Genomic DNA, 18892 nt, shown 5'->3' on the forward strand with positions numbered 1-18892 from the left:
GAAGCTTTTTATGTTATTTCAGGGAATAATAACTTATGACTCCACGTCAATCCTGATTAGCTTTTTACAATGAAAGCAAATTTTGAAGCAAATTCATTGTATTTCCAATTTAGTTTCTATTATATCTGGTTCTAAAGGAAAAACAGAAGGCTATCTCACAAAGAAATGTCCAGGTTATAGAATTAACTAATTAGAATTAACAGTTTAGAATACACAGCCTATTATTAACAATGGTTTTCATTGGTGTGTTCAATTTGGATATTCAGTTTAGTACAACAAAATGCTATCCTGCTTACAGTTGTACTTTACAATTTAAATATTAATATTTTGTCCATTCCAATGAGTTTTTTTTTTTTTTTTAATGCATGAACTAACATGAATTAACAATGTGCAATACATTTGTTATAGTGTTTATTAATCTTTGTTTAAATTAGTTAATAAAAATACAACTGTTCAACATGCCTGAAGTCTATAGAATAATATTACCAGATACATTTGAATGTAATAATGTATTATTAAATGTTGAAATGAAGAATTTTCATTGTCAGTTCATGTTAACTAATGCAGTTAACTAATGGAACCTTATTGTGAAGTGTTACCTTTTCCCCCAATTATTGTTTGGTCTCAAACTAATTTTGATGAGGAAAAAAGTTCAACAAATCCTATATTAACTTTAATTACAGTTAAAGTTCAGCCAAATGTTTCAATTAAAATGTATAAAGGAAAATTAAATGTAAGACTTAAGACTTGCCACTTTTTTTATAAATCGCTTTGGATAAAAGTGTCTGCTAAATTCTTAAAGGGATAGTTCACTTTGAAATTGAATTTTGGTATGTTTTAGCTTACCTCAAGGGCATCCAAGATGTAGGTGTCTTTTTTTCCGCAGTAGTTTCAATTTGGATATTTTTAGGTCAAACCGTTCTTGTCTGACAGTCTTATCATGCAGGTCTGTGGTCACTGTCTCAAAGAGCATGCACAGAGTCCAAATTAAAACAATTCCCCATCGTCCAAATGAAGCAATTCCCCATCGTAAGTACACATTGATGGCCTAAGACACGAAACGAGCGGTTTGTGTGAGAAAACGAACAGTATTTATATCGTTTTTACCTCTTATACACAGCCACGTCCAAGTGATCTGAGGGCGCACGCGCATCCTGCTGTGTGACGTGTACGCAGACTGGTGCATAGATATATACACTAGATGTCGCATTAAAGACATTTGTTCCAATGAACTGCCGTAGACAAGGCGACAACTAGTGTATATATCTATGCACCAGTCTGCGTACACGTCACACAGCAGGATGCGCGTGCGCCCTCAGATCACTTGGACGTGGCTGTGTATAAGAGGTAAAAACGATATAAATACTGTTCGTTTTCTCACACAAACCGCTCGTTTCGTGTCTTAGGCCATCAATGTGTACTTACGATGGGGAATTGTTTAATTTGGACGATGGGGAATTGTTTTAATATGGACTTTGTGCATGCTCTTTGAGACAGTGACCACAGACCTGCATTAAATGACTGTCAGACAAGAACGGTTTGACCTAAAAATATCCAAATTGAAACTACTGCGGAAAAAAAGACACCTACATCTTGGATGCCCTTGAGGTAAGCTAAAACATACCAAAATTTTATTTCAAAGTGAACTATCCCTTTAAATGCAATGCAACGTAAGACTCTGTATATCAATAATGATTATTTTAATAGTTTTACAAAGAATATAAAAATAATAACATGCACATGGAAGTGGAAAATAAACTGCAACATGTGTTATACAACACCTATCTGCAGTGAGATTCTGACAATTTCCTTTCCTCTGTTTTCCCTCCCCAGGCACATGAGTTTCTTCGCGTCCAAAGCGAGCCCCACATCAGTGATTCTGGACTTATGGGAGACCCAGCACTTCCACAGCGGAAATCTCAATCAGCTCGCCGCTGTGATGGCTGAGATTGGCAAGCAGGAGGCCATGATATTCCTGGTGTCAGACGGGGAGTGCTGACACATTAAAACTGGAGCAGAGCAGCCGTCTCTGAGTGATGGGGTGGGGGGGAGGACGCAACCCTCTGCCCGCCCCACCAGAGATGAGAAGCAAATCAAAGAACAGGGTTTACCCAACTATATGAGGCCACTTCCCCAGTGAATAGGGAATAAAATGAAGAAAAAAAAAAAATACATAAAAAAACAAGACCAGGCTCTGGAGGAACCTGGCTGGGCTTTTTAGATGTACTGTGACTGAGACAAATGCCCCTTTCTCAGAACAAAAATCCATTTGTTTTGAAAATAATGGTGTATAGAAACTCCCAGATTCTATGATTCTGGTCCTGCCCTCAATCACTGACCAATATGTACTTTCTAACCACATTTGCGTTAGGCACATTGATATATTAATATCAGACTGGGAACTAAAACGAATCGTTTTGAAAGATATCAAGTGGAAAATATTTCGCAGACTAATTCAGATTTGTGTCATGCATTTTGTAAATGTGTACCATTTAGCAATATGCAAACACACATATCGAAGACAATTTCCTTTGGCCGACTCGTTTCTTACCTCACAAAGCATTTAAAAATTTTGAGCATTTGCTAAATTTCAGGTCAAAAACATTAACGGAGCGAAGCGTTTTTGGTAAGAGCCATCACTTGTTCCTCTGCCCGTGTGCACTTAACATGTCTGTTCGACTTCATGAAGCCATAAAGTCCAAAATTCACCTCAACGAAACATGTTCCGATCCGGGTGGATAATCCGTAAATAAGCACAGGATTCTGTGGATGTTTAGCTGCTGAAGAAAAGACATCTGGGATTGGGTGATCAGGGACCTCAAACGTTCATGACGGTTTTGAAAAACTTCACGTTTGCTGTTGTTTTTCAACGGACTTTTGAGATCAGATCTTCTGCAAAGCATTTTTCATGTCAATGAAACCCCTTCAAGTCTAGAATGATGAAATCTTTTGAATTTATATTCTTCGTTTATAAAGGAGGAAGAACAAAAGTTTCCCGTCGAAAATGTTTTCTTCTTTTATAAACAGAAAATGCAATACTACCAAATGTTTCATTGCTACTCTCCTTCATATTTAATGAGTCAGTGTCTCTCAGAAAGCCATTTTGGCTTCAGGGCAAATTCTTATTCGTAGGAGAAAGAATATTTTCATCAACCCTTAAAAAGCAAATGTTCCATCCAAGAAAACTTCATCGACACTCAGCAGCTTTCGTGTTTTTCTAAATTCCTGTAGAACGGCAACACGTCTCAGCCCCGCGTTTGGCGCCATGAATGTGCATTACACAGTTTGAAGATTGTCCGATTATTCTTTTTTTGAATGTGAGAGTGTTTCATTCCAAACGAAGGAGGATTTGTGAGTAACTGTGGATCACAAATTGTCCGCTTTCATCTTGAGCAGTAATGACGGCCACGTCTGAAGAGATGATTGGAGGAGCCCGGCACATTCTCTCCACAGCAAGGCCTGTTTCACTCAGCTAACAGAGAACTCAAGTTAAATGCCATATTGTGCACATTATGGGGTTTTGTTTCATGTTTTTTGTACCTTGTGTTCCCTTAAGGTTTCCCTTGGTGGTTTTCGTAAATCAATTAACCAGTCAGCTATTTTTTTTTTTATCTATGAAAGTCTTGTAGATAAGTAGCCTACTTTTCACATGATGCATCTCTGCGCAACCAAAGTGTACGAGCCATCTGGAGCATTTCTTTCATATCTATGCCGATTGTGTTTTTTGTTTTTCGAGTACAAGTAACATTCCTATATTCAACACTCTTATCTATTTTTCTTTCGCTAACTTTTCATTTTGAGCATTTCACTGGTAAAACGATTTAAATATGTAATACAGCACTTTGTAAAGTAATTGTAAATGATATTTTAATAACAAGCCAAAAAAGACAAGACAACTGACGTAACATTTGTCAAAGTATAACCTGTGAAGTGTTTGCCTACTGTTCATTGGTTATATAGCACTGAGTTCATTCTTTCTGCAGTGTTTGAGGTTTAGACTGTTTTCGCCATACGTTTGTTCGCCGCCGCTTTGTTTCGTCCTGAGGCTGTTGGTTTATGGGTAATCAATTCTTAGATTCCTACGAAATCTCAACTCTACGTCATGAGAAAACAGATGTACCGGTAAATTAGACTTCTGTCGGAGTATTTAGACAAGGATTTGGTGTCAGATTCCTAAAACTCAGGTTTACAAACGGTTCAGTTGAAACGGACATGCTGCGCATTTCTAAACGTTCTTTACAGAGTGCGCAACAAAATGAGTTTCTCATTGATGTCGATACTTCTCACTGACATAAAAATCATTCCAGCAGTCTTTCGTTCTGAGCTCACAAAGCAGAAGTCAGCGACTAACACTGAATAAAGCAGATGCCGTGATATTCACTAAAAGAACCACCGATCTCTTTTCATGACTGTACATTTTGTCAGCCTCATTCATAGCTTTTTCTGTGTAAATGAATGTGTGAGTGTGCTTTTTCTTTCCACTGAGTTTCTTTTTGAACTGAGAAACGTAGAATTGTGTACCTGTGAATGTTCTTCAATTCGATTTCTTAATTCAATGTTCCTTGCCTTTCTGCAAGTCAGAATGCTGTATTTATTACATGCCACAGCGCTTATGCAATTGTACAATTCTTTTCTATTATAATTATTATTATTCTTTTTTGTTTGTTTTTTTGGTAAAATTACTTCTCATTTTTCTTGTCGATGTAAATTGTCGTCGATGATTTTGTGGTAACAGGAAGCCCTCTTCTGCAGAAGGTTTCCTGTACTTTTTGGACAATGATATGGATTTGTGGGTAGAATTTTGGAAATTCGTTTCTAAGTGCTTTCAAGTATTTACTTGGCCTTATGTATATATCTCTCTATGAAATTTCAGAAAAGGTATGTATAGTAATTGAACCTAAAATGGATGTAAATAAATTATATATTGTTAAAAGTGGAGTCGATTGATTTCTGCTAGGCACTCTTTTCAGTGTTGGGATTCAATCCGTAGCCTTCAGAATTCAAATACATGCAGAAAACCCAATGACACTGCCATTCATATGAGTAAGCCAGCACACCACAACATGAATGCAGGTGATTTATTGACTAAGTGTCTCTTTATAAATGATTTGCACCATCTGACATATAAACCTCTGCACAGAATACAGCAGTTTGACACACAATAGTTGAAGGCTGCAAAGCAGTAAAAAAAGGCACTTGATAGTTGATACATAACACACTGTCAATACAACAAAAGTATAAAAATTGAGCTGTTGCCTCAAAAATATCTATAGCGTTCTAAGAGCAGGATATTGGAGGGTTGCATTTCTTCTGATTAGAGCGCAGGGGATCGCGATAAGGGAATGATGTTCTGGGCAGCATCTCTAAAAAAGAGCCATTATGTTTGGATGAGTTACTGCCCAAATGGCATAAGATTATGCACATATTGGTGATATCTAAAATCAGGAAACCACTGGCCAAAGCTTTAAATAACACAGCGATCAAACACTATAAGTGACTTGGTTACCATACAAAATTGCAGGATCCATTTACGCCGATGCAAACCGTTTTTATGGCATCACGGGCCTGTCCTTAATTCAAACTACCTGTCTGATTAGAACAGATGAATGTAGGGTATTTAGTATTGAAGACATGTAGAGACCATAGGTTGGGGTCAGGATGGAACTCATGCAATCAGTGCTAATGTATTTCAGCGTAGCTGCCAGGGGCGTTTTATTCCTCTGTGGTTTGCCATTACCTTAAGTACCCTGGCAGAGCAAATCAGGCAGAGCAAAAAAAGTAGGCTGCACGGCATCTAGAGGATTGAGGGGCCACTTTAAGATCCTGTCTGAGTAGATCACATGCTCAATGCTTTAGCCTACAAAATGGATTGTATGGAGTACGACTAGATTGCTTTACTCAATGCATGGAAAATGCTTTGTCCTTATTTGTGACAAAGGAGAGGACAGAACTTTGGATATACATCAAAGTGCAGAAGAGATGGATGAATCTCCAAAAAAAAGGTTACGTTTTACACCAAAATCAAAAGAAAAATACTTTTCCGCTGTGACAATATTTTCATGATAATCACATTCCCTTTATTTTTAATGGTGATTGACTTTTTTTGCTGTATTAAAATAAGCATAAAAGGCATAAATCATGATGTATAAATACTTTACATTTTTTTATTTTAGAAAAGACACAAGTAGGGAAATTGTGCACAACTGTCATGAAAATGAAGTCATAAAAAATGTTAATATTCTTACAAATGGCTTAATTTTCATCATGCAATATAAAAAGGGGTGACATATGACCTCTCAAGTATTGAAATACTGAAATGAACCAAATCCATCTAAAATGTGAAAGTAAAGTGAGCCGTATAAGTAAGAACGTGTAATATCTTTGGATTTACGAAGCATCATGAATACTGCAGGTGTACTTTTGGAGGTGGAGGTGGATGAGGAGGGACATCCAAAATGCCTTGTTATCCATTCTGACATCTGCCATTGTTGGTTCTAACAGTTCATAAGCCGTTTTTCCAGTTGAATGACTGGCATCGTAACAGCAAAACTGAGGCCAGTCTGTCGGCTTACTGTAGCAAGCTACCGAAAATTCAGATCCGTGCTTTGCTGAATGATACATTCTTAGTGAATGCTGATCGAAGTGGGCTATAACAGCCGGTGAAAGCCAGCGGAGCAGCTGTATTCATCACTCTGTCAGTCAGCCATATGTTACAGGCTTCAAGTAAAGTAGTTGGTCTTGTTTGGCATAGCTATAGACCCCCCAGTCTCCGCTCCGGCCCCTCCTTGAAGAACAGCAGAGCCTCACAGCGGAGAGAAAGCGTGGCTTTTACACAGTGGCTTGTCCTTCTTTGAATAGAACGTCTTCCCCTCTAGATTGATTTGACAGATCTGAAGAGATGAAAAATGAGCATTAAACAGTGGAAATCAAACTCTTATTCAGTCATGGAGCCAATGCAAAGGGAATATTCAACAGGGCTATTCAATAGCTGCGATTCATCATTTGCTACTTGCTAGAAGCCAATAATATTAGGGGGCGAAATGTTTGAATTCTAGAGAGCGTTTGGGGTCAGTAAGATTTTTTTAAAGATATAATCTCTTTTCCCAGTGGCGTTTATGAAAAAAAAAAGTTTCCAGTCACCGCCAGCATTTTTGATAATTTTCACAAAAGTTTCAAAGCCCCCAGAATATTTTATTGTATGAATATCTGAACATGCAATATGTCAAAAGAAAGGACAGAGCCTCTGCTTTTAGACAAACAAAACAAAAAAACTTTTATTTTAGCTTCATGCATTGTTTTTTTTTAATCGACATTTGAATAGGAGTGTTTCATTAAAAAAAAGCTGGGAAAAAGCGCGTTTTTGTCAAAGACTGCATCTGGATCAGATTCAGAACGATGATCAAAAAAACAAAGGGAGTAGAGTGAGTCCATCAACACCAATAAACTGTGAAAGGTTACGTTTTCTAATATATTTATTTAATGGATGGACTGCCTCTGACGGTGCTGCCATCTGCGGGACACTATTAACATGTTAGCCAGGGTTCAAAGCCCCGCATGCGAGCCGCTGTTGAAACGGTGTTACTCGCCAGTTGCCCGGCAACTTTATGAATTTTGACAATCCATGGTTATGAGAAAGATATATGGCTTAGTGCAATCATGAAAACACAATGGTTGTGATGTAATAATAATATAAATATACAGTCTGACGCGCTGCATGTTTCAGAGTAAAGCACAGCACTGGGTTCAATTTCAGCAGTAAATGCGACTCAGACACACAGCACTTGCATATGGGAACGCAACGTGCGCCAACCATCTTCCCAAATTCGTAAAGAGAATCATTATAAATCTGTTGTTGTCAACAAAGAGAAATGTTAAGGACTCTCTTTTGGTTTACCGCCAAAAATAAAAGCTCAATGGTTTAATGTTTGAAAGCAAATTTAAACAATAAAATAAAATACAATTTTAAGTATAAAAATAAAAAGTAAATGTTATTATTGGTATTAATAATAATAACAAAAACAATAATAATAGCAATTCTATTAATGCTTTTATTATAACACATTGTATTATAAGACAATATATTATTGTTATGATATATATTGTAATATATTATATTATAACATATACATATATTATGATGTATAAGTTAAGTATATAAAAGTATATCAAGTATAAAAAAAGCTGTAAGATTGTTAAATATTTTTCTATTGTACAGTACAATAGAATGTATTAATGCAATAGTAAGATATGTATTTATTAATTTAATAAAATAATACAAATAATAAGTTGCAGGTCAGGTTTTCCTTCTTTTTTGTCTTTAGCTGATCACATGTCTGCAATGTTCCTCACAATTTTTTTTGCTATTTATTGTGCTCTTGTGGGCAGCAATGAGGGACACAAATAAAAATTAATGAACAGATTCAATTCCGAGAAAAGCTAAATAAATAGCAAGAGCACCTCCAGTACTTCCATAAAAGAATATAAAGTTTATGTCTTTGTTTATCTGGAATATTTTTAAAAGCTGTGAAACACTTAAACTTCATGCAAACACAGCCACTGTATGAATTGTCTGGGTTCGCAGTGGCTATTTCTTGATAGTGTTGCGTGGTGCAGAAAGTTTAAGATGGAGTTTCGGGACAGGTCCCAATGCATCAAAATGACTTACGGCACAGACAAAGCAAGTGTCATGCCAGCTGTAGCCCAGCGCCTCAAGGAAACGGTCCCCTGCATCAATCTTGAAGTCACAGCCATGGCATTTGGTACCAAACATCTTTTCATAGTCTGCAGAGAAAAACAAACCAACCAAAAAGGGCCTATTAATCCAGCGAGGAGGAAATGCTTGGTCAGACACAGAGAGAACAAGACAAGAAAGAAAGAAACGTCTTATCGAAAGGAAAAAGAAAAGGGATTACATTTTCTCAGGCCTCACATGCTCAGTGTGTGATAACACGCTGGTCCAGATTCCTATTTGGATTGCCCCAGTTTTACCCATTACGGAAAACTTAAAAGTTGCAGGCTTTACGTCTCGTACGCAAGGTAAGTGGTTTAAAGCACAATCCTTTTAAGGTGCTGAGACTGCAGCTATTTTATCAACACTAGCTCTTTATTTCTGACAGAAGCAGCTGCCCACTTGCTGCTGACACAAGACCGAAACTCTTCAAAGCTGTAAAGCACCGGAACTGCAATGCAAGCCTATTTACATAATAAAGACACGCACTCCCTTCAGATCGCTTAATGTCTGTTTATGTAAGATTAGGTGCCCAACAAATGTGACAATGTGATTAACTGCACTACATAAATATAAATTAACCATGGAAGGTGGCTGAGTTTAGCAACTTTCCATCGCAAAATGAATGAACAAGCACAGTTTAGCATGACAGATTTCACTTCTGAATTCTCATGTGGGAATGGAAGTTCGAATCTGATCCGCAACATTCCCGAGCTCCTCCAAGCTACTTCTCATGGTTCCGATAAATAAAAGTGTCAAAAGGTCCAAAATAAAAGAACAGCCGCCACATAGTCTCTAAACACTATGGCTAACATGTTTGATTTTAATGTCTCCTGCTCCTTCCAATAATGTCCTGTTTTAACTCTCACTAGTCATTTAAATTAGAGACGTCCCGGTCAAGTTTTGTTTGTGCCCCTGATCCAATCCGAGTCATTTAATAGAGCGATACCTAGTCCTGATCCAATACTTGTATTTTCCCTGAGCTTGGTGCACACTTCAAATACATTAAAGTTATTCAAGTCAATCTGATGCATACAGACACGTACAGAGAGTTCCTCAGGGGCAGGGGCTCAAATGTAAAAAAGGGGCATCTATCACTACAGAGTAAAAAAAAATATGTTTACATGTAGAATTGCACTTTTACTTTTAATGGCAGTTGAAAACCCAATTGAAGGTCCATTTTCTGCCACTTACTGCGTGTAAAATAAAGGATCGGGCTCAGGATAGCAGATTCAACCAGTTAAAAATGCCTAATTGGCACCATTACTGATCCTTGAGATTGATTGGGACATACCTAAAATATTTTTTTTTCACTGAACCTAAAGATACTGAAACAAAAGGCATAGGGATATGTCAGCTTTTATTACACGTATTTCACGACGGAACTTACCGAACATCCAAAACAATCCTATGTGCTGGGATAAACGCGCTGCTTGTATGTGCGTAATATGATGGTGTATGATGGAGCTGTCAACTCGTGAAGAGCTTATTAATTGTGTATAGGAGTCAAAACAGCGGCAGGAATCCCTCCGTCACACACACAAACAATCTGCTGCGAGGAGACGTGGTTCTGACGCCTGTACTGAACTGTGATGGGCAACATCACGACTATGATGAGAAAAAACAGTGCTTGAGCATTCTGTCCTTTTTAAGGTCTTGTGACATGGTCCGTGATGCATTTATATTTCGTTCGAACCGCACCAGAGTTGGTTTGGAAGCGGACCGAGACGCATCTTTTCTGCGGTCGCTAGGACACATATTCAAATTAACCACACTAGCAGTGCATTTGCATCAAAGTTCGTTTTAACCGAAACAAACATGCCCAGTGTGAACACACCCTCAGTCATAATTATCCCTAGTCCTATAAATTAAAGTGTCAAAACAAAATTTAATTTAATAAAACAAAAATTCCTGATGCCTTGTTGCATCATAAATGCAAGCATCAAAAAAAGTGAATAAAAAGTGGCTACTACAGCACATGTATTAATGGTTTCATTGAGCAGCAAAGCACTTTCTACTAATTGCATATTTAAAGTAGATTCTCAAGCATAAAAGTTGTCAGCAAAGCTCCTAATCAATGTTCAGGGCCGGTATGGAGCAGATTTGAAGTCTGAAGTGAAGTGGCAGCATTTGAATGATTAAACACCGCAGGAGCCCGCGCTCGGCTCTCGGCAGGGGCTGTCGATAAGATGTGCGGCCGGGCGTGCGAGTCGCTCACCTCTCTCGCAGTAGGGCTCTCCCTCCTCCATGTAGAAGGCCTGGTTCCTGATGGGCATTTTGCAGGCGGCGCACAGGAAGCACTGTACGTGGTAGGTCATCTTCAGGGCGTGCATGATTTCCTGTGGAGAGGACAGAGGGATGTGAGGGAGCCGTTTTTGAGGTCATGCAGACACTGTCATAGCATTATATTGTCATATTATAACATTAACTTGCATAGTTTTTTTTCTACAATTTGCATTAATGCATTGCATGATTCAATTCTAGTAACGCTTAATCATTTGTTAAGCCATTCATATTAAATAATGCTTTACAGAAGAGTGAATATACATTTTTAGAAGAATATAGGAATTTAGCAAATTCGAAAACAGCTAAAGTCAACATGAAATGCTGTTTGCAGCTCATTTTTTAACGCTTGGAATAATAAATAAATAAATAACCTACTAATGTATTGTGCACAAAAAGACAAGAAATGTGTGTAAATATGTTAAGATGACCAGAAAGTAAATGGGGTAAAATTATGTTGACTTCTGACATTTTTATCTAATAGAATGTATGTTACATAATGTAATGCTCTGTATATTACATAATCTATATATTATTATATACCACAGTTCAAAAGTTTGGGGTCTGTTAAATTTTTTGTTGTTGTTGTAATTATTACATTGATTTAAATGTCTCTTATGCTGCATTATTTGTTTAAAATACATATAATAGTATTTAAAATAACCGTCTTTTTATTTTAATATAAGTGACCCTGGATCACAAAACCAGTCAAAAGTAGCACGAGTATATCTGTGGCTATTTTTGTGAGTGAATGCAGCACAATCGCAAACATATATGGACAACTTTAAAGGCGATTTTCTCAATGTTTCGATTTTTTTGCACACTCAGATTCCAGATTTTCAAATAGTTGTATCTCGGCCAAATATTGTCCTATCATAACAAACCATACATCAATCAAACATTTATTTATTCAGCTTTTAAATAAAATTACCCTTGTGACTGGTTTTGTGGTCCAGGGTCAATATTTAAAAAAATATATTTAATTCTGTGATGGCAGAGCTGAATTTTTAGCATCATTACTTCAGTCTTCAGTGTCACAGGATCCTTCAGAAATCATTTTAATATGCCGATTTGCTTTTCAATAAACATTTATCAATGTTGAAACCAGGTCTGCTGCTTAACATTGTTGGGAAAACTGTAACATTATTTCTCGGGATTATATGATGATTAGATTTTTTTTAGTCTCTATTGTCACATTTGATCAATTTCATACATCCTTGCTGTATAAAAGTACTGATTTCTTAAAAAAAAAAAAAAAAAAAAAAAAAAAAATATATATATATATATATCTTACTGACCCCAAACTTTGGAAGAATATGGTATAATTTTTTTTTACCAGAATCCTTAACGATTTAACAAACTATTCCACCACTCAGTTTGAATGGATCAGTGTATATTCCTGTGAAACTCTACTCAAAAGAACTGCATTGTGTGTTTGTGTTGCAGAACGGTAGGAAATGCGCTCACCCCAGTTATTTTCTTCTTGCATTTGGCACAGTTGGGTGAGTAACGGTTGTCATAACACTTGGTGCAGTAAATGGACCCCTTTTCCTCAAAGAAGCCCCCCTCGTCCAACACCTTTTTACACTGACAGCACATGAACTCCTCAGGGTGCCAGGAACGGCCGAGCGCCACCACGTAGCGTCCCCTAGAACACAGGCAAACGAACACAAAGTCTTACAACTAAAGCCTTTTGCACTGAAGTGAAAGGGTCAGCTCAAGCATCAGCAGCTGGGTTTAGCACTCTTAAGTGTTCAGTGTGCAAAAGCCATTCTAATGGAAATAGTAGGTCAGACGCAGAAACCCACTGCATTCCGTATTGATTCTCCACAGCAGAAAGCCCAAGGACATGCCGCTATTTCTGTGCTCAGCGTATTTTAAGAAATATTCCTGCCTTACAAAGTTTGACAACCTTTTATCCCTCCCCATGTCTTGAAGTAATGACATTTAGCACACAGTCATCATTGATTTGGAGGTATTTTGGGCTGCCTGCAGCAGTTAGCTTTGGGATTTTACTACATTTTTGGCAGTCCTGAAGTATGACTCCAGCCGTACCTGATGATCTTGTTGCAGGCGGCGCAGAGCGGCGTACAGCCACTAGTGTCGGCAGGGCTCTGCTGTGCTGCCTGAAGGATGGAGCTGCGGTTCTGCATGGGAGTGGGTTGGACCGGCTGCTTGTGCTGGGTCACCACCGTGCTGGTCTTGTCTGGGTGGTAGCGGTCTGCAAAACCGGGGTCCGTCACCCATGGTGGCCTGCAGGACGGGCCGGAACTCATTGGCGCTTTAGCTGGTGCTAAACAAAAAAAGACAATGAAACATCTATTTTTTCAGCACGTCCTCATTATGGTCCAACAGAGACCTGTTAGCAGTGTGTACATTTATGGGCTGCTATTAAAACGAGAGCAATTGTAGTCTAAAATGGCTTGCTTTTATCCAGAGATATCATTATCATTGAGATGCTGCTAACACCATGAGAGGAGAGCAATAGGAGCGGCTCATGGTTTAATTCAGCTTATATAAACCGCATCTCGGGAGAGTGATAATTGAGTCACATTATCATCTTTGACTATAAACACATCAGTGCCCCTTATGTCTTACTTTTCCCATTAACATCAGGCCTGTCTGAGCCAGCCGGACCACTCCGTGAACAAGTCAGCAAGTTAAGTCCTCCCCGTGGGAGCGACTCCGGGCCGTGAGTCAGTGCGTAATGTGAGAGTCAATCTATTCTGCCAGTTCTGAGAGTACTTACCTTGAACTTCATCAGGTTTGTCTGCTGGCGTGGACTTGGCAGGACAGGGAGTTACTCTGTGACTGTAGAAAGAAAATTTCCTTTCAGAACACAGGCCATAATAAAACGCCGTTAACCAGAGCCAATGAAAATGTTATTAAGCTATGCGACCTCTGACATCTACATCCTGCATGGAAAGTACACCCCTGAACAAAGCGAAGAGATTAAAACATCATGACCTGGCATTTTATGCAAATTAAAGTACAGAATGGGTGTTTTCTGCCTTAACTGTGAATAAAAATCAAACATTTCATCTTTATTTTTAATTTTTTTTTACTTTCTTCAACAAAATTACAACATATTTAGACTAGTTAGACCTTAGGTTATCAAAGAAATATCTTGCTTAAAAAATATATATATTATATAAATTATATATTATATAAAGAAAATATATCACACACACACACACACACACACACACACACATATATATACACATATACATATACATATATATACACACATATATACATATACATATACATATATATATATACACATATACATATATACATACATATGCATATACATATATATACATACATACATATGCATATATACACATATACATATATACATACATATGCATATACATATATATACATACATATGCATATACATATACACAAATATATACACACACATACATATATACATGTGTATATGTGTGTATATATATATATATATATATATATATATATATATATATGTGTATATGTATATGTGTGTGTGTGTGTGTGTGTGTGTGTATATATTTGTATACATGTGTATATATTTGTATACATGTGTATATGTGTGTATACACATACATACACATTATATATATATATATATATATATATATATATATATATATATATATATATATATATATATATATATATATATATATATATATATATATATATATATATATATATATATATATATATATATATATATATATATATATATATATATATATATATATATATATATAAAAAATTGGGGCCCCCTTGAAAGTTAGCAGAAGCCCCGGTCCCCTGGTTGAGATTTAAACTGATTTAGACTATGTGTGGTTTTAGCTTACAGATTACTCTAAAAATGTCAGTTGTAGCATTTATGAGCTTTTCACCATACATCATCTGAATAAAATGAATAAACATATCCATATCTGGTACTTCATCATAGCTACATGATCACACAAGAATAACAGAATTCCAGATGTGTGTATGCAGTTTTATGTTTGCGATTATGAGTATGTCATTCCTCATGTTAGGTGCTTTCTCAAATGAATTAATGTTGGGAAGTTCCCTCGGCATAAATCTATACAGAGTCAGCCAAACAAGTCTGTCTCATGTTTTATTGCCAAACATGGTTTTAAAATGATACCAGTTGGACAAAGCGAGATAACAAATGATTAAATCTCTATTCAGAGAGATTTAGAATCAATGCATTCTGATTTCAAACAATGTCTAATTAATCTTTTATTTGCACAAAACACATTTTAGGTTTTGTCCCAAACACTAGTGTGCTGCCCACAACAGGAAGTCTGTTCCAAACAGTAAGTAGCAAAATTACACTCGTTTCTACCCTTGCTTTGGCCAAAGTCTAAGCTAGAATCGCCAATCCCAGAGTGCACTGCACTGAATTTATTCCATAAGGCTATAGAATTTGATCAAGATAAGACAATTATATCTATTTAAATGCAGTATTTTATGTAATGCCCAAGTCAAGTCACCTTTATTTATACAGAACTTTATACAAAACAGATTGCTCAAAGCAGCTTTACAGTGATAACAGGAAAATTATGCATTCAGCTGATGTTCAACTGAAGTCAGTTCCGTGTTGTAAAGATCATCAATTATTAAATTAGTTAATTTCATCTATAAAGCAGTTCTGCAAAAAATGATGTCATCGTCCAGTTCAGTTCAGATCTCACACAACAGCACCAGTACAGTCAGATCAATAATATAACGAAGTCAGATCAAAGACTTTAGAAATAAAAAGACGATGCACTCATTCATTCCGCCATATAGAGTGGTGCAGGTATGACGTCACTTTGTAGGCCAACCGGCAGTTAGCGTCACGCTGGTTCCCTCGACAAAAACCCAATAGGATTTTGTCATAGGCTTTTGGATTATGACTAAAAACAAGCTCTGTGATCAACAAAAGTTTATACTTGCACGTTTTGTCCATCAAGATAATTATCACAGATGAACACAACTTATGCGAATTTTGAAGCCAAAATTTGTCGCCCTAAGTAAAAAGCTAAAAGTAGTCTATAAACAAACTAACGTTACTCCACGGTCCCACAAATTCAATGTCACCGTCACTAAGCTTCCGAAAACTCTTTCAGACTTTATCTGATAAACATTTTCCCAGAACGTTTGAGTTAGAATAGTTTATAAGAGCACAATTATAACCATAACCATTCTGTAAAAGTGGACTGAGCTTACCTTTTTGGCTTGATGACGTTTAATCTCCTCGACAACCTCTGTAGTCCCTTTTAGCCACTTGTTAGCAACCGCCTTTTTAGAGATATGTAACAGCTTAAAAAAAAATCACGAGTTGGGTAATATCGATGTATTTTATGTCGTAGAATAAAACGTAAAAGTGTCTTGAGCTTGTGTTCACCACAGACCTTATTTCAGCCATTTAACCAAAACCCTATTAAAAAAAAAACATTGACTTCGGGACGATGGAACCGGAAGCGCTAAAATGCTAACGCGCTTCCGCGTTTTGGCCTACAAAGTGATGTCATATCTGCACCACTCTATAGACCTAATGTAGCCCCGCCCCTTTTCAGCGCTGCGCTCGTTGTCTTTTGTCTTCTGGTCTGTATTTTCACAATGATCTTACGTATTTATGAATGAACGGCTCGTTTTAAAATCTTCCCGGTCTACTGGCATTTGTTAAGACATCTGCTTTAAACATTACAATCCAAGATAGTGGTGTGCTTGTTTCTCTGGCGCATAAGGTCTATTGCACGTTGCACTTTCTCCCATTCATAGTAATATAAGTCCAGCTTTTTAAAAAAAAGAGCCAATCAGCAATTGGTAAAGTCATTGCATCACTGCAGCTGCCATTAGAAGCTCCGGTTGCTATAGAAAGAGTCAGAGTTCTGAGAGGCGCACTTATGACTGCACATGCGCATTGGCTAGTCCAGCCTGAAAAATGCAGATTTCAAATATGAAATTTAATCGTAAGCTTGGTGAACAGGTTTGGAGAATTAGCCCATTCAAAGAGATTGGAGCTGTACTTGCATGACTGAAAAAGCTGCCGAGAGACGTTTCAAAGATGGCTGCCGAGTGAAATGACTTGCCTTAAAGGTGCAGTAAGCAATTTCTGAGAAACGCCGTTGATATTTGAAATCACCAAAACAAACATGGCCCTACCCAAAAGAATCACACCCCTATCTTGATAGCTCCACCCCCATATTCACAAACACACAATGCAACACAGGCACCTTCCCCATCATGAGTGTATATGCCCCTTACTGCTAGCAACAAGTGTGTTTTGGTGCTCTATTTGTTTCTCAGATTTCTCAGATTTTCTTTGGTAATACTTGTACTAAGTAATGCTTAGAATATAGAGTTGTTAGCTTAACTAGCCAGTAAAGCTAACATTTCAAATGTTTGAATCTTTTTGGCCCTGCTGAAAAAAGCACATTAAACCAGCCTAAGTTGGTCTGCAGTGATATAAATAACAATTAAACACAAGAGGGAAGTTATTTATTCCCTCACTTCTTTAAAATACTAAGGAACAGCCATGTATAAAAAGCAGAAAATGTTGAAATGAAGAAGAGGGAACAAACAGAGGCTAAAGAAAATAGAGGAGGACAGCAGAAAGTTTCACAATGTTTTATGTACTCATAGACATGAGTCAGCAGATTATTTTATCTTATTGGAGACAAAACCAGAAGAAGAGCGACCAGATGACATCATAATAGTGAATTATGCTAAATTACAGTCAGAAAAAAAGAATGAAATATAAAGGAGAAAGAAAAAAAAATCCCAAGGGGGGCTACACAACAATCAGAAAGACGGAAAGGGCAATACGAACAGTACTGTGATGGATAACTCCTCTGAACAACCACAAAAATCATAATAACAATAAATTAACATGATTATCAGTTTATAGAAACGATACCACTTGAAAGAGACTATGTCACACCAACAGCATTCAGATATTCCTAATGGGAACTTGAATGTAGGGCTCAATTTGTGTGGTTTTTCCGACTATGCCTGCGTTTCTTCTCACGTTTGTTTTTGCTATTTTCAACTTGCATTGTTTTTTTGTTTTTTTTTTATTACTATTTTTTAAATTTTTTCATTAACTTGACAACCCCCCCCCATCCCCAATTTTTTGTCCTGGTATAGCTGGGGTTGGTGTTCACCCATAGCTGGCACGCGGTATCGAGGTGATGCGTTTGTATCTATTGCGGCCGTATCTCAGCCACCTCGGCCTTCTGATGCCCGGGAGACAGAGCGTTCAGGACTTGATGTTGAGGGCACGGGCAGATCTCTCGTGATGCCAGTCTCTCAGCCTGGCATAGCGGGGACTCTGAATCTCAGTGAGGAACTTTTCCCTGCATTCAGTGCACGACAGAGAACAGGAAATTAGGAGAGCAGTGAGAACAAAACAGAGGGAGAGAAAGACATGCCAGCACATATAGAAAGCGAAAAGAAGGGAATGAAAATAAGGTGGAGAGCAGCAGAACAGAAAGTCAAATCAGAAGGGATTGAAGAAAGATTAAAAGTTGCAACATATGCAAGCAGTGAAGATGACTTTAGATAACCAGGCCCAGACAGAATCTGCAGCCTTTTTCCTACATTTCCTGTTTTGATTTTAATGGAAAACTTGCTAAATTGATTTGGAACTACACGCTTTTTTTAAAGACAACAATTAAATAAGTCAAACGTTTTAAGGGCATTTAAACACAAGAGAGAGTGTTCTGATGGATAGCAATCCACAAGATGCTTTTTTAAGGGTATGGAAAACATTTGGTTTGAAATCAAGTAGGAAAATAGGAAAGGCTATTTCTGAAAGCAGAACTGGGTTGCGTCCAAATTCCCATATTTCATAGAAGTGCATTATTGTAGGTATTAGGG

The 18892-nt window shown here is 37.3% G+C and overlaps 2 protein-coding genes across 2 annotated transcripts in view; one reads left to right on the top strand and one right to left on the bottom strand.

Moving 5' to 3' along the window:
- unc5a (unc-5 netrin receptor A) overlaps positions 1–2146 on the top strand; it is a 183618-nt gene extending 181472 nt beyond the window's left edge. The window contains exon 15 of the mRNA XM_081383127.1: positions 1834–2146. Within this exon, the coding sequence (XP_081239253.1) occupies positions 1834–1999 (166 nt within the window). The 3' untranslated portion in view covers positions 2000–2146. The remainder of the gene's footprint in view (positions 1–1833) is intronic.
- Positions 2147–4678: 2532 nt separating this feature from the next.
- The window catches only part of pdlim7 (PDZ and LIM domain 7), a 44453-nt gene continuing 30239 nt past the window's right edge, over positions 4679–18892 (bottom strand). Inside the window, exons 9-14 of the mRNA XM_081383128.1 lie at positions 13761–13822; positions 13067–13304; positions 12479–12659; positions 10947–11067; positions 8666–8781; positions 4679–6890 (exon numbers count right to left, since the gene is read on the bottom strand). Coding sequence (XP_081239254.1) covers positions 6804–6890; positions 8666–8781; positions 10947–11067; positions 12479–12659; positions 13067–13304; positions 13761–13822 — 805 coding nt within the window. The 3' untranslated portion in view covers positions 4679–6803. The remainder of the gene's footprint in view (positions 6891–8665; positions 8782–10946; positions 11068–12478; positions 12660–13066; positions 13305–13760; positions 13823–18892) is intronic.

Source organism: Scardinius erythrophthalmus, assembly GCF_964197995.2.
Source record: "Scardinius erythrophthalmus genome assembly, chromosome: 13".
Taxonomy (NCBI): Eukaryota; Metazoa; Chordata; class Actinopteri; order Cypriniformes; family Leuciscidae; genus Scardinius; species Scardinius erythrophthalmus.